A 21,162-nucleotide genomic window follows, 5' to 3' on the forward strand; every position below is an offset into this window, starting at 1 on the left:
GAGGCCGTGAAATATTTTAAATTTCCTTTTCAGAAAGCAAAGTACAAGATCAAGGAAGAGGGGAAAAAACAGGGTTTGAACAGAGAATTCAATGTCGGTTATCTGCAAATGCAGCCTGAAAAACCTCTGCATGGACATCTGGGAACCACAAATAATTAATATAGGTAGTCCTCAACTTACAACAGTTCTTTTAGTGATAGTTTGAAGTTACAATGGCACTAAAGTGACTTATGACCAGAAATAGGAAAGATAAACCACAAATTGGAGAAGGGATTTTTTTTAAAAAAAAACATACATACCTACATAATCTCCTTAAATCAAACTTGCCTGTAACTCAGCTTTTAATACAAGCAGCTACTGACACCTAGAGGCAAGTAGATTAATCACCTCTTCTTAAGCTCTCTACTAACAGTCGTAACATTATTAACCTGAACTTTAGCTCAAATGATACAGATTTAGCACCCTCAAAGTCAAATATCATATCGATTTGGATCTGAGGATAGGCACGATCAACTGATTGTGGAATACTATCCAAAGGTGTAATGGAAATATCTGACACGTGGAACTAACACATTTAAGCTAAAAACTTTATAGTGTGAATTACCGAGTTCCTCAATTTTCTCAGGAAAAAAAACCCAAATTATTGTATGCTCATACTCACGTCGGTGTAAAAAAAATATGACACAGTGCATCTAGGTAGATAACAAGGGATTTCTGAGATCATGTCTCAAAGCTGCTTTTTCAAGAGGCTTTCTTGTTTTTCTTTGAAAAGAGGCCATTTAGGTCAAAACTGAACAGCCCTCTCTCAACAGAAGGGGAGGGATAGGACATCATCTATCTCCAGTCTACAACACAGTCCTTTCGACAGTTCCAAGAAGGCTTCACACCCATTTGCACCACTCAGGTGATCCTGGGGACACAGACAACCCTCAACAATCCTCTAAAACAGACATGTCAAACACAAGGCCCGGGGGCTGGATCCGGCCCGCAAAGCCATCCTGGAAACAGTGAGGGAATGGCCCCCACTGCCTTGGCCCAGAGACCCTCCTTCTGCCAGAGACCCTCAGATCTGTCCCACTCCTGCCCAGGCCCCCATAGGCACCCTTGAGGCGAACGATGTAGAGCTGGCCACGCCCACCCAGTAGGCCATATGCACTCTAGCCACGCCCACCCAGTAGGCCACGCCCAGCCTGGCCACACCCACCTGGCCCCCTGAGGGCAACCGCAATGCTGATGCGGCCCTCAATGAGGGCAACCGCAATGCTGATGTGGCCCCCTGCTCTAAAAGGATGCACACGACCAGTTGTCTCTGCCCAGAGTATAAATCCTTCCATTCCCCCACCATCCAGTCAGAGCTGAAGAAGCTTCTTGGATGAGAAGTGAAACGTCTTCAAAAGGAAAAAAAAAAGCAAGTCCAGTTGCCTCCTGAAAAAAAGCACCTTTGGGACAACCAGGACCTGGATGACTGAGAATCTCCACAGACATTTAAGATCAATGGTTTGTTAAGCTCCGGGCTCTTCCTGCTAAATCGTGTCAGCCATTCCATGCACCACCAATAGCAGGTTGCAGAAGCAAAAAAATAAAAATAAAAATACAGGAACAAAATAATTCTCTTTTAATTTGACAAAGCGAAATATATCTAGGCAAAAGGTGTTCTTATACAAGATCGCAAGGCTTCAGTCTTCTATTTTTTCTAGTGCTTCCATGTCCTCTGGATCCAGGCGTTGGATCAAGGTCTCTGAAAAGAAGAAATAAATTTGCAGCCGACTTTTTTTGGGAAAGGCAGCTAAGCCGCTGAATTGCAGTAGACACAGGCAGTCCTCGGCTTAACATTTCATTTAGTGACGTTCGAAGTTACAACGGCACGGGAAAAAAGGGACCAATGACCATTTTTCACACTTACAACCACTCCAGCATCCCCCCCATGGTCACATGATTTACATTCGGATGCTTGACAACTGATTCACATTTATGACGGTCGCCGTGTCCTGGGGGGGACAGGGCACGTGATCCCCTTTTTGCGACCTTCTGACAAGCAAAGCCAATGGGGGAAGCCAGATTCACTTAACAACCGTGTTAGCAATTGAACAACTTCAGTGATTCACTTAAGAAATGTGGCAAGAAAAGTTGTAAAATGGGGCAAAATTCACTCAGCAAATTTATCATTCGGCAACAGAACTGTTGGGCTCAATTGTGGTCGTATCTTGAGGACTGTACATCTTCTGAAGTTTGTGACCCAGCACTTCGTACGCTACCCTTTCTGCCTGGCAGTTTCCACATTCTATTTTGACACCCTTCTGATTAAAAGAAACTGCAAAAGAAAAACGCCTGTGGCTAAGATGAATTACTTTCAAGAATGCCTCCATCCACCCCCAGCAAGAACCCTGTAGGCTGAAGGTGGAGGTTTGTTCTCCGAGCTTGTGGGTTGGTTTCCAAACATTTCGTTACCAGGCTAAGTAATCTCTTCAGCTGAATTTTTAGAGAATGTCAGTGTTGATGTTCTTCTGTTTGTGTGGTCAGTAAGTCTTGTGATGAGAGGGTCACGTCAGGTGAGGGTCCTGTGATGGATCTAGTGAAGGGTTTTGTGGGTCAGGTATGAGTCTTGCTATGGATGTTATGAGGGGTCAGGTGAGGGTTGTGATGGTCTAGTAATGGGTCAGGTGTGGGTTGTGTCAGGGTCTTGGGATGGATCTTGTGATGGGAGGGTCACACCTGGTGAGGGCCTGGTGAGGGTCCAGTGGGAGGTGAGGTATGGGTCCTCTGTAGGCATTCTCAGAAACTCAAGACTGTGCACGGCTGTAGACAGTGATGTGTTTGGAAGAGGTCCACCTGCTCAGAAAAATGGCCACTCGGTTTAAAGTGAATGAGATTAAGAATTATCGTCAGATTAAAGGGAGGCAATTCTATCTCTTGGTGCCTCTGACCCACCAGGCACTGCAGCCTTCAGAGTTTCCCCACTTGACGGCTCGGGTGCAAACTAAAAGCTGACGAACCTTCTAGGTTTATACGTCGGATTCCCCACATTTGTGCTTTCATTGGCCCAGGGGACCTATCACACTCACTGAAGTGATCCTGGATTCTGAACAGAAGAGGTAAGTTCTGCTTCTCCACCATGTTGAACGCCAGACCCTTCTTTCCAAATCGGCCTGTTCGACCGATGCGGTGGAGGTAGGTCTCAAAGTCAGGCGCATGGAACACTGTGGTAGGCATGGTAAAGTTCACCACGATGGTGACCTGCATCACATCAATGCCTGGGGAGAAATATAAACAGAGAGGATCTCCACAGCTGACCTGCCTGGTGAACAGCAGCAAAAACGAGGGTGTCATGGCCCCATCGGAACCCAGTTTGGAGGAGGTTGGAACCGCAACCATCCGACAGGCATGGCACCTCTCCCTTGGAATGCTTGGAGAGGCTGAGGATGATGCTGTCCCAGGCCTTTCAGGCATTGGGGGAGGTGGTTGACCGGACAGAGAGCTATCTGCCCTCACAGACACAGGGGAGGATTGGCTGCTGACAGGCAGTGGTGCTGAGAGGCAGCCGATCCCCTCTGACGAGGAACAGCTGCCTCCCCCACTCGATCCAAGGACACGGAGAACAGAGCTAAGGCAGCTCAAAGGAGGTCAGTGGGGCTACTCGAGACAAAGCCACCCTGCCCCTCCTCAAAAGCAACATTTGATGTGGGTTGACTTAAGGAGAAGTTGGGGACGGGAGGAGAGATTTTGTCTCTATCAGGAACAATGGTTTGCTTTGGCTTACGCTCCCCTGGCTTCGGAAAAACTCAGCCTTGACTCGAGTGGTTTTATTTATTTATTTTATTTTAATTCCATTTGCCCCTGCCTTTTGCCTCACGGACTGGCTTTGCCCCATGGACTTGCCTTTGGCCTGGTGACTTACCTTTGGCCTGGTGGACTTGCCTTTGGCCTTTGAACCTTGTCTCGGGATCTGGCCCCGTGAACTTGCACCTTCTCTTGGGACCTCCTCTCTGCCTTTGCAAACTGGTTTTGTGGTTTACTGGTTTTTGTTTGTGGGCGGCTGCCTTCAGGGAAGTGTGGGGTGGAGCCATACTGGCCCTTGTAGGGCCATCTGTTGTGGCATTTCACAAAGCAATAAAGGACTCTTATATCGGTGGCTGCCTCTGCCTAGACGACCCGGGACTGTAACACAGGGGGAGCTTCAGCTACTAGAACTGTACCTCTGGCGCAGATGTTGGTTGTGATGAGAACTTTGTATTTCCCATCGCGGAACTGCTGGATCACCTCTGCCCGCTTTTCAACTGTCAGTTCCCCGGACAGGAGGGCCACTTGGTGCCCATCTTTTGTTAGGGCGTGGTACAGCCATTTAGCATTGTAGCGAGTCTGTCAAAAGTATACAAGAAAAGAGCATGCCACAGAGGGAGGCCCTGGAATAGACAGTCGGCCGGCTGCGTTTTTGATGTCCCGTCACGTATTCCTTTATAACCCGCCCGATAGAGATAGGCTTCAGGATGAGAGGCAATAAAAAAAAGAAGGAAGCCAGGGAGCAACTTACCATGGCAATTCACACTTCATTCTTCATCTACTGGCCATTGTTAACAATAATGACATTTCTGCATCAATGTAAACCAAACTGAAAATGCTATTTCCTCTTTGGGTGCTTGGCAATGCATGCCTATGTCCCAGATTTAGTGGAAGAAAAGCTGCTACGAAGACAACGCTTGGATAACAGAAACCTGAGTCAGGAACAGAACTATAATGTGTACATGTAGTCCTCGACTTACCACAGGTCATTTAGTGACCGCTCAAAGTTACAACAGCCCTAAAAAAGCGAGACATGGGACTGTTCTTCACACTTATGACTGCTGCAGCGTCCCCACGGTCACGTGATTTATATCTGGACGCTTGACACCTGACTCAGATTTACGACGGCTGCAGTGTCCCGGGGTCACGTGATTTCCCCCTTTTGCGACCTTCTGACAAGCAAAGTGAACGGGGAAGCCAGCTTCCCTTAACCACTATGTTACCAACTGAACAACGGCACTGGATCCACTTAACAACCGTGGCGAGAAAAGTCATAAAAATGGGGCAAAACTCACTTAACAAATTTCTCGGCAACGTACAATTTCGGGCTTCGCTGTGGTCGTTACGTCGGAGGACTGCCTGTATAAAAATCTCAGATAAAACCCTCCCAGATTCTACGAATTGGCCACCTAATGAGAAGGAAGGACTCGCTGGAGAAGAGCCTAAAGGTGGGAAAGGTTGAGGGCAAGAGAAGAACGGGACGACAGAGAAGGAGGTGGCTGGATGGAGTCACTGAAGCTGAACTTAAAGGGACTCCAGAAGATGGTAGACGATAAGAAAGCCTGGAGGAACGTTGTCCGTGGGGTCGCGATGGGTCGGACACGACTTCGCAACTAACAACAACAGATCCTATGAAGGGAGGGAAGGGGATGGAAAAAAACACCTTTCAGACCTGCGAGATTTTATTACCGTAACTTTGTCATTACAAGCCATCCCGGGCTTGCTTGACTTTGGATTCCTAGTATGGTTTTTACCTTGACGGGGGGAGGGGGTGGGGAAACAGGAGAGCACCTTACCTGGCAGAAAATGATGGCCTGGCCGATGGTGATGCTGCCGTAGAGGTTGCACAGGGCTCTGAATTTGTCTTCCTTATTCTCACACTCAAAGTAATACTGCCTGATATTGCTGAGGGTCAGCTCCTCCCGGCGGAGGGCGATGATGTTGGGGTCAGGGATGATGCGCTGGGCAAACCTGAGGACCGGCGGCTCAAAGGTTGCCGAGAAGAGAAGCAGCTGGCAATCTGAAGATAAAGATCTACGGAGATTTTTTTAAATTTTTTTTTAAAGAAAAAAGAGTTCCAACACGTAAGGGATCAAAGGAGCCGGTAAGAAATACCCAAAGGGAATCCTTCTGCACCAGACCCTTTGCCAACATGGCCATAAAGGAATCTGTTTTAAAGAGCCTGCAGCTCAGAGGTTTTACATGCACGAGGATTCCAGATTTGATCTTCGGGGCTTCCAGCAACAGAAAATTGCTGCTCAAGCAAGACCGGCATTGGCCTTATTCAACTAACAGCACTAAATCAATAGCAGTTAGACTTAGTCTAGCCCAGGGGTGGGGGACCTTGGCTCTTTTGTGAATCGTGGACTTCAACTCCCAGAATTCCTGAGCCAGCCATGCTGAGGGGTGAGAGGTTTCCAAGCTGAGCCATGCTGGCTCAGGAATTCTGGGAGTTGAAGTCCACCAGTCATAAAAGAGCCAAGGTTGCCTACCCCTGGCCTAGGCCTAGGCCGCTTTATGACTCGTGGACTTCAACTCCCAGAATTCCTGAGCCAGCCATGCTGAGGGGAAAGGGAGAGGTTTCCAAGCTGAGCCATGCTGGCTCAGGAATTATGGGAGTTGAAGTCCACCAGTCATAAAAGAGCCAAGGTTGCCTACCCCTGCCCTAGATTTTATGGTTATGGGATAAACAGAGCAATAGTCCATTGACTCCATGGGGCAGAAGAGACAAGAATCTAGAAAGCTCTCAAATCGGAGACAGGAAGATGGTGCATGGAGAAGAAATCCGATACAGGAATTTTAAGAGGGGCATCATATAACTGAGGTGACCAGTGACCTGGGTGATTTTACAGCAGATACCATGACAAACAGTGTGCATCAAAAGTTGTTGATCAACCCTGCTTCCCACGAAGCTTGTAGGCAGAAGTGCCAACACATCCATGTTTTTATTTCATACCAGGTAAAGCAGCATTTGTTGAACCGGAGATCTATTTTTGCCCTGGCAGAGATGAGAAGACTTTCTAAGTAATATTTATTTTATTTTTTATTTTAATTCCATTTATATCCCGCCCTTCTCCGAAGACTCAGGGCGGCTTACAAGCTTAGCAGCAGCCTTCATTCTATGTATATGCCTGCTTATTAGGGCTTTCATACACCCCCCAAGCGGCATTATTACAAAGTCAGCTTAATTGCCCCCAACAATCTGGGTCCTCATTTTACCTACCTCGGAAGGATGGAAGGCTGAGTCAACCTTTTTATATAAAGCCATAAAAGTTTTTTTTATTTATATGTCCTGTATTTTTACAAACTGGATGATGTGTGGCATTGAGGCAACTTGGGAAAAGTTAAATATTCAGCATTTTTTAATAGTGGAGAAGAAACTCTTGTTCAGACACAGAAAGAAGAAAAACATATTTTACCTCTGGATACGAACACTCTGATCCAAGAAATTCTGTTTATCGATCATGACATCTGCTTCATCCAGCACATACACTTTGATTTTCTTCACATTAAAAAGCTTTAGCTTAAAACACCAATCTAGCAGGGTCCCTGGCGTTCCAATTATTATTTGTTCTCGTACTGAAGTCCCCCTTGGAACTAAGAAAAACATATTTAGGTAAAAAACATTATTTGTCTGCCATAAGGAAACTTAAGGCTACGTAGTAGTATTTTTGTAAAGCTGTTTTTCTTTGGTCTTGGTCAGAATGAGGGAAATATGAAATTGAATAGACTGGATAATTAGGAACTTCGAATCAACAGAATAACAGAGTTGGAAGGGCCCTTGGAGATCTTCTAGTCCAACCCTTTGCTCAAGCAGGAAACGCTCTACCATTTCAAACAAATGATTGTCCAATCTGTTTCTAAAAACCTCCAGCGTTGGAGGCAACTCATTCCACTGATTAATTGTTCTAGCTGTCAGGAAATTTCTCCTTAGGGTCTCCAAGTCAATTTCATACCAAAGGAAGAAATTGAAGAGAATGTTGAGCACCCCATAGGATTGCCATGACGGCAAAACAAGTGTGAGTATAAACGTTATTCATCTTCTTGAATACAAAAAGAAAAAAGGAACAGGGCCGTGTAGAGATTTTGTTTCTTCTTTTTCAAAAAGGAAGGTGTGAAAGTTGCTCTCTTGGTGCCATCCAAATATTTTGGACTGTCATCCACACCTAATTAGATACAACTTGTCCGCTGCTGAGACTCACTGGATTGCTAATAAAGGTAAAGGTTCCCCCGCACATGTGTGCTAGTCGTTTCTGACTCTAGAGGCCGGTGCTCATCTCCGTTTAAAAGCCAAAGAGCCAGCGCTCGTCCGAGGACGTCTCTGTGGTCATGTGGCCAGCATGACTAGCGCATGGAACGCTGTTACCTTCCCACCGGAGTGGTCCCTATTTTTCTACTTGCATTTTTTATGTGCTTTCGAACTGCTAGGTTGGCAGAAGCTGGGACGAGTAACAGGCGCTCACTCTGCTATGCGGCACTCGGGATTCGACCCGCCAAACTGCCGACCTTCTGATCGACAAGCTCAGCGTCCTAATCCACTGAGCCACCGCGTCCCTTGGATTGCTAATACTATATGGAATATATGAAGGGCACTGCATTACCTACTTTGGACCTCATAAAAAGAAGTACCAAGAGAATGCGTTTCCACCATGGCACTCAGACTATGCAATAAGCAGCTGACAAGTTCTTCTCAATATATATGCATCTATTGGAGACTCATTCTGACATTTGCGGAGTATGGTTAGTTAAGCCAACATCACCAAATGCCACAGTGGGGTATAAATAGCTAAATACTGCCTGTAGAATTCTGGGTGTTGAAGTTGTCAAGGTTGAGAAAGACTGGATTAGGGCCAAGAACTTCGAGAGGCAGAAGATGTATTTGCAGAAGGTGACGGAGGAAAGGCAGGTTAAAAATCTATACAGTATGTAAGTAATCCTTACCTCTGTTGCCTCGAATAGCATAATTAACCTTTATGTTGACACAGTATCTCCCCATTTTCTCAATCACACGTCCAGTTTGAACAGCCAGCTCAAAGGTGGGGGAGAGGCAGAGGCACTTCAAGGCAAGAGAAGAAAAATGTAATGTATGAATTATCAATATAAACCTGTAGCCACATTTAAAATTTAGTCTTCAACAATACATGCCAATGGCATTGGCTGTTTTCACACTCATCAACTCCAACTTTCCGGGTGATCTTCATTTATGACCTGACTGTGGAGTAATGATGACTTACAAAGTAATCAACCTCTTTATGAAAATGCTATCTCCCGGCAATTGTTCCCATCTTCCTTCCAAAAGGAGCTTCATTCATAAACGCAGATTATTTTGGTGCAAGTCTCCTGCATTTTAAGAAAGTGTCAACCGTCTGGCTAGCAAATTCAACACTGAGGAATCTTTACGGCTTTGAGGTGCCATAAAAGATAAAACTTTACTGAATACACATCTCAGTACTGAAGAAGCAAAAACCAACTCTAGTTTTCCCGCGCAAAAATTTGATGAGTTAACAATAGCTGTTCATAACCCTCAACCACCAAGTGTTGAGGTTGCCCAATCACATCTCTTCGGTTTGTTATGGGAACGGTCCACTTCTCCTGTCAGACACCTGCTTTTGTGACCTTAGGTCCCACAGTCCGTGGACGGCTTCTTGAAACTGCCGTTCCTTTCCCAGGCTCTCCCTCCCTCCGTTTCTATGGCAAGTTGAGTAGCGACAGAGGTTAGCAGGCATCTGAGCAATTCAACCTTGATGGAAAGGTGGTTGTGGATGCATGAAATAGCAGGCTGGAATGAGTCGTATGACTACACACCTGGATCCCCCTCCATTATAGGTAGTCCTCAACTTATAACAGCTTGCTTAGTGACCGTTCAAACTTACGATGGCACTGGGAAAAAGTGACCTATAATGATTTTTCACACTGATGACCGTGGCAGCATCCCCATGGTCACCAGATCAATTATTCAGATGCTTGGCAACTGACTCATATTTATGACGGTGACAGCATCCCGAGGTCACGTGATCACCTCCTTTGACCTTCTGAACAAGCAAAGTCAATGGGGAAAGCCGGATTCACTTAACAACCATGTTACTAGTTTAACAACTGCAGGGATTCACTGAAGAACTGTGGCTCAAAAGGTCATAAAAATGGGGCAAAATTCACTTAACAAACGTTTCACTTAGCAACAAAAATTTTGGGGCTCCATCGTGGTCATAAGTCGAAGACTATCTGTATTTTTCTGACTAGTTACACTTTGGCTAAATATGTACTTGGAACTTCTAAATCAGTTCTGCTTTTTCTGTATGAACAACTCTGGAGCAAGTTATATAAAAAAGGCAGATATCTGAATTAGTTTCTCACTCACACCCTATTGTTTTTTTAGCAGTCAAGTTTGCAAAATGCTTGATATTGTGTGTGTGTGTGTGCACGCACGTGTGCTGAATTGGTACAATAAAATAGTGTGTCTGGGTGAATTGTTTCATTGCCACCCACACAGCTATATTGCTTACACGCACTAACATTAATGAAATATAGCAGGATATATTCCCAAAATATATCTGTAAGCTGTCTCCTAGGTGTGTGAAAAGTGAAATGTACAATAATTCCCTATAGCTTATAGAGAAGAAATGGCTAGAACTAAGGCATCAGTCTGCATGAACCCTAAATTAGGCTATTAAACATGTGCCAAAAAAGCAAAGGCATCAAACCTCAGATTATTATAAAGCTTTTGCTATCATATTTTTCAGTCAAGGAAAGGCAAGGAAACAGTCTTACTCAAGTTGATACTAAAAGCTCTGCTCACGAAACAGTACAGGTGAACTGTCCTTGAAGAAAGTCAGGTATGAGCAAATTAGTGACTTTTACCTGTGGAAATTCCTTCTTTGGGTCTGCTCTGCTCAGCATAGCTAGAACAAATGCAGCTGTTTTGCCTGTCCCTGACTGACTTTGTGCTATGAGATTTTGGGGTCTGAAATACAAAATTACTTTATTAACATTTGTGCAAAGAGAGAGCAACTGACTAACAAGAGAAAGGGAAACAGTAAAACGATTTGAGGATATTTTTTTAACATAAAACAGATAAAAAATAAAGTGGAAATGGCATTTAAATAAGGAGAACTGAGGAGAAGAACGTTCCATAAAACCAAGCCTGAAAGACCAAAAAAAACCCCCAAAAAGAATATACAAAAATATATAATTCCAAAGGATGAACAAAAAGATTTCTCCAACAGGATGGTCGTATGTAAAGCAAACATAAATCTGGTATCCTAAGTCCATCAATTGTTTTGGGAACAATACCCCATTATCACCTCAGCCCCATCAAAAAAAAAAGAGAAAAAAGCTGTTTTGCTTTTATCTTAGGTCACAAGAACCCCAAAGTCCCGTGGACCAGTTCAGCATTCTTTTTTCCACAATTACCATCTTTGAAACCCCAAATAAGAAATGCAGTAAGTTCAGCTTCAAAGGCAAAAAAATAAAAAAGGAAAAAGAAAAGAAAGTGAGATTCCCTTACATTCAAGTCAGCTAATAGAAGTCACTGCCTAATTGATATATAGGGTTTTCCTGGGCTACAAAGTCAAGCAAGGTCCTTCTCATTTCTTTTAAACCAACTTACGGATCAGCAAGCATAATTGGCAGTGCGGTTTCCTGTATCTTGGATGGCCTGTTAAAACCCATGCAGTAAATACCACGGAGCAGTTCTGGCTTTCTGTTAAAACACCAAAGGGTACAAATGTACTGGTGAACAATTAATAACCATTTATAAGAATGGCTATCAATTGCTATTGTTATTAGAAACAATAATTAACAAATGCATCAAGGTGAATGATTTGGAATTGTTTTTTTTTAAATACCGTATATACTTGAGTATAAGCCGAATTTTTCAGCCCACTTTTTGGGCTGAAAAATTCCACTTCGGCTTATACTCCAGTCAACAAAAAAACTTACCGAGGACTTGTGCGCGGCCGAGGCTTTGGTGCTTCCGGGATCGCCCGCACCTCTCCCAAGCCACCGCCGTCCGAGACCTGCCGAAGTTTGGGGAGGTTTGGGGAGGTGCGCGCGCACCTCCCCAAACTCCGCGCCTTGCCTGCCTGCTTCTTTCCGCAGCGGAAAGAAGCAGGCAGGCAGGGCGCGGAGGAACGGAGACTTGCCGACGTTTGGGGAGGTTTGGGCACCTCCCCAAACCTCGGCAGGTCTCCGTTCCTCCGCGCAGACCTGCCGACGTTTGGGGAGGTTTGGGCGCCTCCCCAAACCTCCCCAAACCTCGGCAGGTCTCCGTTCCTCCTGCCGACCTTTGGGGAGGTTTGGGCGCCTCCCCAAACCTCGGCAGGTCTCCGTTCCTGTTTGGGGAGGTTTGGGCGCCTCCCCAAACCTCCCCAAACCTCGGCAGGTCTCCGTTCTTCCTGCCGACCTTTGGGGAGGTTTGGGCGCCTCCCCAAACCTCCCCAAACCTCGGCAGGTCTCCGTTCCTGTTTGGGGAGGTTTGGGCGCCTCCCCAAACCTCGGCAGGTCTCCGTTCCTCCGCGCAGACCTGCCGACGTTTGGGGAGGTTTGGGCGCCTCCCCAAACCTCCCCAAACCTCGGCAGGTCTCCGTTCCTGTTTGGGGAGGTTTGGGCGCCTCCCCAAACCTCGGCAGGTCTCCGTTCCTCCGCGCAGACCTGCCGACCTTTGGGGAGGTTTGGGCGCCTCCCCAAACGTCCCCAAACCTCGGCAGGTCTCCGTTCCTGTTTGGGGAGGTTTGGGCGCCTCCCCAAACCTCCCCAAACCTCGGCAGGTCTCCGTTCCTCCGCGCAGACCTGCCGACGTTTGGGGAGGTTTGGGCGCCTCCCCAAACCTCCCCAAACCTCGGCAGGTCTCCGTTCCTCCGCGCAGACCTGCCGACCTTTGGGGAGGTTTGGGCGCCTCCCCAAACGTCCCCAAACCTCGGCAGGTCTCCGTTCCTCCGCGCAGACCTGCCGACCTTTGGGGAGGTTTGGGCGCCTCCCCAAACGTCCCCAAACCTCGGCAGGTCTCCGTTCCTGTTTGGGGAGGTTTGGGCGCCTCCCCAAACGTCCCCAAACCTCGGCAGGTCTCCGTTCCTCCGCGCAGACCTGCCGACCTTTGGGGAGGTTTGGGCGCCTCCCCAAACGTCCCCAAACCTCGGCAGGTCTCCGTTCCTGTTTGGGGAGGTTTGGGCGCCTCCCCAAACCTCCCCAAACCTCGGCAGGTCTCCGTTCCTCCGCGCAGACCTGCCGACCTTTGGGGAGGTTTGGGCGCCTCCCCAAACGTCCCCAAACCTCGGCAGGTCTCCGTTCCTGTTTGGGGAGGTTTGGGCGCCTCCCCAAACCTCCCCAAACCTCGGCAGGTCTCCGTTCCTCCGCGCAGACCTGCCGACCTTTGGGGAGGTTTGGGCGCCTCCCCAAACGTCCCCAAACCTCGGCAGGTCTCCGTTCCTGTTTGGGGAGGTTTGGGCGCCTCCCCAAACCTCCCCAAACCTCGGCAGGTCTCCGTTCCTCCGCGCAGACCTGCCGACCTTTGGGGAGGTTTGGGCGCCTCCCCAAACGTCCCCAAACCTCGGCAGGTCTCCGTTCCTGTTTGGGGAGGTTTGGGCGCCTCCCCAAACCTCCCCAAACCTCGGCAGGTCTCCGTTCCTCCGCGCAGACCTGCCGACCTTTGGGGAGGTTTGGGCGCCTCCCCAAACGTCCCCAAACCTCGGCAGGTCTCCGTTCCTGTTTGGGGAGGTTTGGGCGCCTCCCCAAACCTCCCCAAACCTCGGCAGGTCTCCGTTCCTCCGCGCAGACCTGCCGACCTTTGGGGAGGTTTGGGCGCCTCCCCAAACGTCCCCAAACCTCGGCAGGTCTCCGTTCCTCCTGCCGACCTTTGGGGAGGTTTGGGCGCCTCCCCAAACCTCCCCAAACGTCGGCAGGTCTGCGCGGAGGAACGGAGACCTGCCGAGGTTTGGGGAGGTTTGGGGAGGCGCCCAAACCTCCCCAAACAGGAACGGAGACCTGCCGAGGTTTGGGGAGGTTTGGGGAGGCGCCCAAACCTCCCCAAAGGTCGGCAGGTCTGCGCGGAGGAACGGAGACCTGCCGAGGTTTGGGGAGGCGCCCAAACCTCCCCAAAGGTCGGCAGGAAGAACGGAGACCTGCCGAGGTTTGGGGAGGTTTGGGGAGGCGCCCAAACCTCCCCAAAGGTCGGCAGGAGGAACGGAGACCTGCCGAGGTTTGGGGAGGCGCCCAAACCTCCCCAAAGGTCGGCAGGAAGAACGGAGACCTGCCGAGGTTTGGGGAGGTTTGGGGAGGCGCCCAAACCTCCCCAAAGGTCGGCAGGTCTGCGCGGAGGAACGGAGACCTGCCGAGGTTTGGGGAGGCGCCCAAACCTCCCCAAAGGTCGGCAGGAGGAACGGAGACCTGCCGAGGTTTGGGGAGGTTTGGGGAGGCGCCCAAACCTCCCCAAAGGTCGGCAGGAGGAACGGAGACCTGCCGAGGTTTGGGGAGGCGCCCAAACCTCCCCAAAGGTCGGCAGGAGGAACGGAGACCTGCCGAGGTTTGGGGAGGCGCCCAAACCTCCCCAAAGGTCGGCAGGAGGAACGGAGACCTGCCGAGGTTTGGGGAGGCGCCCAAACCTCCCCAAAGGTCGGCAGGAGGAACGGAGACCTGCCGAGGTTTGGGGAGGTTTGGGGAGGCGCCCAAACCTCCCCAAAGGTCGGCAGGAGGAACGGAGACCTGCCGAGGTTTGGGGAGGCGCCCAAACCTCCCCAAAGGTCGGCAGGAGGAACGGAGACCTGCCGAGGTTTGGGGAGGTTTGGGGAGGCGCCCAAACCTCCCCAAAGGTCGGCAGGAGGAACGGAGACCTGCCGAGGTTTGGGGAGGCGCCCAAACCTCCCCAAAGGTCGGCAGGAGGAACGGAGACCTGCCGAGGTTTGGGGAGGTTTGGGGAGGCGCCCAAACCTCCCCAAAGGTCGGCAGGAGGAACGGAGACCTGCTGAGGTTTGGGGAGGCGCCCAAACCTCCCCAAAGGTCGGCAGGAGGAACGGAGACCTGCCGAGGTTTGGGGAGGTTTGGGGAGGCGCCCAAACCTCCCCAAAGGTCGGCAGGAGGAACGGAGACCTGCCGAGGTTTGGGGAGGTTTGGGGAGGCGCCCAAACCTCCCCAAAGGTCGGCAGGAGGAACGGAGACCTGCCGAGGTTTGGGGAGGTTTGGGGAGGCGCCCAAACCTCCCCAAAGGTCGGCAGGAGGAACGGAGACCTGCCGACGAGCCGCGGCCACACAGGGTATTCCTGTGTATTCAGGCTTGCAAAATGGCGGATCGAGCCTCTGCTGGCGGCAGAGGCTTGCAGAACGGCGGATCGGCTTATACTCGAGTCAATAACTTTTTCCAGTTTTTGGGGGTGAAATTGGGGGTCTCGGCTTATACTCGAGTCGGCTTATACTCAAGTATATATACGGTATTTGTTGTTTTGTCATAAAAAATAAAATACAAAATGGCAAAGCAAACAAACAAAATGAAACAAAACAAAAGCATACATTCAACCCTCACAACAGGGGTAAAAAAAATAGATCCTACAATTTACTATGCCTGGTTGTTGAACGAAAAGAAAAAACAGAAAATTCTCTCCCCATTTTACAAGTAAGGTAAAGGTAAAGGTTCCCCCGCACATGCGTGCTAGTCATTTCTGACTCTAGGGGCCGGTGCTCATCTCCGTTTCAAAGCCGAAGAGCCAGCGCTTGTCCGAGGACGTCTCCGTGGTCATGTGGCCGGAATGACTAGACGCCAAAGGCGCACGGAACGCTGTTACCTTCCCACCATACTGGTCCCTATTTTTCTACTTGCATTTTTTACGTGCTTTCGAACTGCTAGGTTGGCAGAAGCTGGGACGAGTAACAGGAGCTCACTCTGTTACGCGGCACTCGGGATTCGATCCGCCAAACTGCCGACCATCTGATCGACAAGCTCAGCATCCTAACCCACTGAGCCACCGCGTCCCTTTCGTTTTACAAGTATATATACATAAAAGAAGAAAAAGCAGTCAACTGGTTAAGCTGAACAATACACTCATCTTCAGATCCCTCTGTTAACCATCTGTTATTATATATTACAGCCAGCTTTATAAGCGACTGGAAACCGTTTGTGGACTTTCGACGTGCTAAATAGAATGACTTGGACATTCGGTTACTCACAAATGCAGCTTTTCAAAGGTTGTTACAGAAAACAGTGGTGACTTGGGATCTCGTTGTAGAATCTCTACATGATGACTCGATTCCACAAGAGACTTCCGGATCAGCTTATTCAGGAGAGACATTTCTGCCAAACTCACTGGGTAAAGGGAGAAAAATAAACCAGTTAAGCATTCCGTCTGGAAGAAACGGGCATGGAAGAGGGCGCTGCTACTATATACTGATAGACCTTTCTTTTCAAAACTGCCTGGACAGTGGTTTTTCCCCCCCACCAGGCTATAGGCATGATTGTACCAAAGAAAAGTACTGGTGTCAACGCTGCTAACATCTAATGTTATTGCTTGACAAGAGATGAAGAAGTAGCCGTTTCATATGTTAAACTTGTGTATTGCTTTAAGACTAGTGTATTGCTTTAGTTTAAGGTTAGGAGGGGGAATGAGTAGGAATGCACTTTCAAGGCTATTTCTCCCTCTAAGAAGATAAGGCCTTCAGGGTCTTCTAACGGAAGGGAAACTGATTCTTTAAATTAACTGGAGAATATGATTAATGACAAAATTAGAAAGGTGGAGAATTGTGTTTTAATATATTGTGCAAGGGGTGGAGATTTCAGATTCCAGCTTCTTTCGAGCAAACATAGGCTAATACACGCGGATAGGAAAGTATTGCAGAGGGTAGTGAGCACAGCACAAGACATTGTGGGCTGTTCCCTGACACCACTGGATGACATCGCCAGGGCTCGTTGCCTTGGAAGAGTGAGGAAGATTCTCAGGGATGACTCACACCCTGGACGGTATCTCTTTACTCTCCTACCATTCGGTAGGAGATATAGGAATATAGCCAGCCGTACCAACAGGCTGAAAAATAGCTTTTATCCGTGGGCTGTTAGGCTTTTAAATGGGACATAATCTTATGCAGAATTGACTTGGGAGGCCGGTGTGTGGTGTAGTTGGTCCACACGGTGTGGTGGGATGGAGGGTTTGTTGTCACTGTGTGTTGGGGGGAGAGAGCACAGGGGGAGGCTCAGCTAATCTCAATGTACACATGTTGTACTTTGACAATAAAGGTTTATTATTATTATTATTATTAATAAAGGACTTTTAAGGTAAACAATGCCTCAGAGTCACTTGAAAAGCCCATACGTCGGAAACTTGACATCTGGTGTCTGATATTTCTTGCCCTGCTCCAGTTTATATTTATTTATTTTATTTATTTTAATTCCATTTATATCCCGCCCTTCTCCGAAGACTCAGGGCGGCTTACAAGCTTAGCAGTAGCCTTCATTCTATGTATATGCCTGCTTATTAGGGCTTTCACACACACACACCCCAAGCGGCATTATTACAAAGTCAGCTTAATTGCCCCCAACAATCTGGGTCCTCATTTTACCTACCTCGGAAGGATGGAAGGCTGAGTCAACCTTGAGCCTGGTGGGACTCGAACCTGCACTAACTGCAGGCAGCTGGTGTTACTTAAGGAGGCATTAGCCCACTGCTCCACCAAGGCTCCTTTCCCACCAGTGATGGCGAACGTTTTAGAGACCGTGTGCCCAAACTGTAACCCAAAACCCACTTATGCATCGTTGGGTGTTGGGTGGGCATGGCCCACTGGGTGGGTGTGGCCCATTGAGTGGGCGTGGCTGTGGTGGTAATGGCCGACTGGGTGAGATTAAAAAGTTCAATCAATCAATTCCAACTTTGCAAGATTCTTTTTTTTCCAGCGAGAAGTTGAAATTGATTGATTGATTGAACCTTTTTTTTTTTTGCACACGGTGGTGGCCTAAAAGCGAAAAGGTTTTATGAAACCCAGCTGACTGGGGCAACGGTGCGTGTGTACACAGAGAGGGCTCTGCGTGCCACCTGTGGCACGCATGCCATAGGTTCATCACCACGGCACTAAGCCATGTATGCAGGTGCCTTAAGTGCCACAGTAGAAAAGTCAGCCTGGTGAATAAAAACTGGCTTTGCCTAAATTGGGGAAGACTGGATTGAAACCATTTCAACTTATTTCCTAAAGCCAGAATTCTGGGAGTTGAAGTCCACAAGTCATAAAAGGGCCAGGTTTGAAGACCCCTGGTGTATTATTTCAGCCATAGCTAGGGCTAAGTACAGCTAAGTACATCATCCACAATCCTACCTCTGTCATCATCCTTCTTGTCCTGTGTCTCCAAGTTCACGTTGTTCTTCCTGAACTGGCATCCTTAAAAGGGATTTTCCGAACATTTTTAGATTGGTCTGTGCTATTTTTAAAAAACTTAAATACCACTAAGAAACATTTGAAGTACAATTCAGGGGCTTATGGCTCTGCAGCATTTGAAATTATACAAACACATACACACCTATTAGAAACCATCTATAATACTTAGATGGACGACCAATAGTTCCCAGACCACAGGCTGAGACCCACAGATTTGGACCAGGCAGATCAATACAAAAAATATGAATACAGTATAAGTTTCTGTTAACACTGTAAATCAGTGGTTCTCAACATTTTCTTCACACAGCCCTGTTTTAAATACCTTTTAGGGCCACAGACCACCCAGACCTAATTCAAGATTTAAATCATAACATTTCTTCAAGCCTTGGTGGAACCCGTGATGTCACAGCCGTCCCGAGGGGTCTGCGGACCACAGGTTGAGAATGACTGCTGTAAGTAATAAGCAATGAGCTCCAGATATCAAGAGATAGGATATACACACATCACAGATAAATACACAGGGGTCCCCAACCATCTGTGGACAGATACGAGCAGTGCTTTTTTTATAAAAGAAAAAGGTGGCGGAACTCACACGTCATACAACCCGCCTTGCCTACCCTATAAGGTTCCATCCAAAAAAGGTGCCGGAACTCCGTTCTCAGCGTTCTATGACAAAAAAAACCCTGGATACGAGTACCGGTCCATGGCCTGTTAGGAACGAGGCTGTACAAGTGGCAGGTGCATGAGCGGGATCTAGTTGCACATGGAGCCATTCTCTCCCCCACCTCCATCCCTTCCCGGCTCTTTGGAAGACAATTTTTCTTCCAAAACATGTCCTTGGTGCCAGAAAGATTGGGGACCACTAACTTAGACCCTCATACCAATATTCGCAAGGAATGAATAATGTTCCTTGCAAATAGTGGTATGATGATTTATAAATTTATGTCTTATAGCTCAGCAATTCAAGTATCTCTTGTACGCATATTAGGGCTTAGAAAACATAGAAAACAGTACTGTTGTGGTCTTTAAACAATGTACCAAAGCTCACCTCTTACCTGTCCCTGAGAAAGTCTGAGGATTTGGGGAAGGTTTTCCAACAATACTTGACCTGCAAAGCTATGAGCACAAAAGACAACAAACCATCTGAGACTCAGTAGTTCTACGCAGCCAGTCCAACACCCATGTGCCACAGTGTAATCTAACAAGGGTTAATAATTTAATTAAACCTGTATGCTATCCGGTTCTCAACAAATCTGGGCAATAGATAATCAATAGATGGTAAGTGGGTGTAGATGGATGAATACATGGATGAGATAAAGAATTGGCAGGGTTAGGGGGGTTAAGGTATTGGGTGAATAATGGAAAGTTTTGTACATCTAAGCCCAAGAAATCAAATGGAGGTAAAGATAAGAAAAACCACAAGTAAAATACAAGAAAAGTAGGAATGATATGAAGGGATTGGAAAAGTACCAAGCTGTGTATAATAGAGGGTATAGGCAAAGAGAAAAATATCTACTTATGCCAACAATGGAGGAACAGGTGTGGGCACTTGATGAGGGTTTGTTGTCACTGTGTGTTGAGGGAGAGAGCAGGGGGGGAGGCTCAGCTAATCTCAATGTACACATGTTGTACTTTGACAATAAAGGATTATTATTATTATTATTATTATTATTATTATTATTATTATTATTATTATTATTATTATGAGAGATGACCGGAAAGAAGCAGATAAAGGAGAGTTCAAGTATTGACGGACATGAAACTGAGCAAAGAGAAGTAGAGCTCAAAAGAAGGTTTGGGCAACTGGGGAAGAAATGTTGGATCACATCTACTTTGGAATAGCTGTCCTTTCAAAAAATACATTCACGAACAAAATAGTACACGCAACAGTTAAATATATAATAACAAAAAAGGCAGATAAACATTACTCCATAAATACATATCCATCACATAATTGCCTTGGAGAGGGAGAAGTAATATTACACCAAAGTTAAGGAATTAAGGAATGAGATAAGAAAAAGAAAGAAATGCGGCCAAATCTAGTTTATACTGGACCAATGATGTAACGCTCTCAATACCTTCCTTCACCGCCTCTTGTTTTTAAACTTTTCTCCTCTTTTTTGTTCAGGATTTGATCATCAACTACAATTTTCTTGATGTTTATTTATTTGAGTTCAGAAAGCAGCTCTGAGTGGCTTACACTTTAAAAAGCAGAATAAAAGATTTTGTGTATGTCAGGGAGTGTGGAAATCACATACACGATACTCTATAGAACTTCCCACAAGAGCTCAATGCCTATTCTACCCCAAGGCCAGAAAACAGCTTCGAGTCCCACCAAGCTCAAGGTTGACTCAGCCTTCCATCCTTCCGAGGTAGGTAAAATGAGGACCCAGATTGTTGGGGGCAATTCAGCTGACTTTGTAATAATGCCGCTTGGGGTGTGTGTGTGAAAGCCCTAATAAGCAGGCATATACATAGAATGAAGGCTATTGCTAAGCACATTGATTTGTGCTTTAGATTGTAAACCGCCCTGAGTCTTCGGAGAAGGGCGGGATATAAATGGGATTTTAAAAAAAACAGCCAGGTTTTTCATTATTATTTGCCTTAATCCCAAGATCTTTATAATATCAGGGTTGGGGCCATATGAATCTCTGCGGGGATATTGCTTTAGAAGACAAATATCACAACAAAGAATACCATTTTTCTTGACTCATTCATTCATTGTCCACTGGACATGGGCAGCCAATAAAATTCAAATAAAGTTAATAATCGTCCCTTCATATATGGGCTTTGCAATTTGATCCTCATCCTTTTTTTATGAACAAATCCAATGACTTTTAATATTCAAACATCATTTATTGACCATTGTTTTTGATGCTTTTTCTTACTGTAACACACTGCATTCCATTTAGGGTCTTTATTGGTAAGCACTGAACTGTCCAAGGATGTTGACATATTGGCCCCAATAGAGAGATTTTGAAGAGGAACAGTGACTTGCCCTCAGAGGCATCAGCCACAGAATTACAGGCAGTCCTTATTTAGCTA

The 21,162-nt window shown here is 47.0% G+C and overlaps 1 protein-coding gene across 2 annotated transcripts; it reads right to left on the minus strand.

Moving 5' to 3' along the window:
* Window positions 1–1,592: 1,592 nt before the first annotated feature.
* Window positions 1,593–19,488, minus strand: DDX25 (DEAD-box helicase 25). Of its 2 annotated transcripts, XM_081333796.1 has the most exons (11): window positions 19,173–19,488; window positions 18,058–18,120; window positions 15,928–16,063; window positions 11,384–11,476; window positions 10,636–10,738; window positions 8,719–8,833; window positions 7,197–7,374; window positions 5,574–5,811; window positions 4,194–4,356; window positions 3,063–3,251; window positions 1,593–1,738 (listed from the first exon to the last, which is right to left on the minus strand). In XM_081333796.1, exons 3-11 carry the CDS (start codon window positions 16,047–16,049, stop codon window positions 1,677–1,679), a joined length of 1,263 nt encoding a protein of 420 aa, XP_081189922.1. In that variant the 5' UTR covers window positions 16,050–16,063; window positions 18,058–18,120; window positions 19,173–19,488; the 3' UTR covers window positions 1,593–1,676. The 2 variants fall into 2 exon arrangements, with proteins under 2 accessions (XP_081189922.1, XP_081189921.1); XM_081333795.1 differs by lacking the exons at window positions 15,928–16,063; window positions 18,058–18,120; window positions 19,173–19,488 and having other exon boundaries at window positions 10,636–11,428.
* Window positions 19,489–21,162: the final 1,674 nt, after the last annotated feature.

Source organism: Vipera berus (genome assembly GCF_964194415.1).
Source record: "Vipera berus genome assembly, chromosome: 8".
Taxonomy (NCBI): Eukaryota; Metazoa; Chordata; class Lepidosauria; order Squamata; family Viperidae; genus Vipera; species Vipera berus.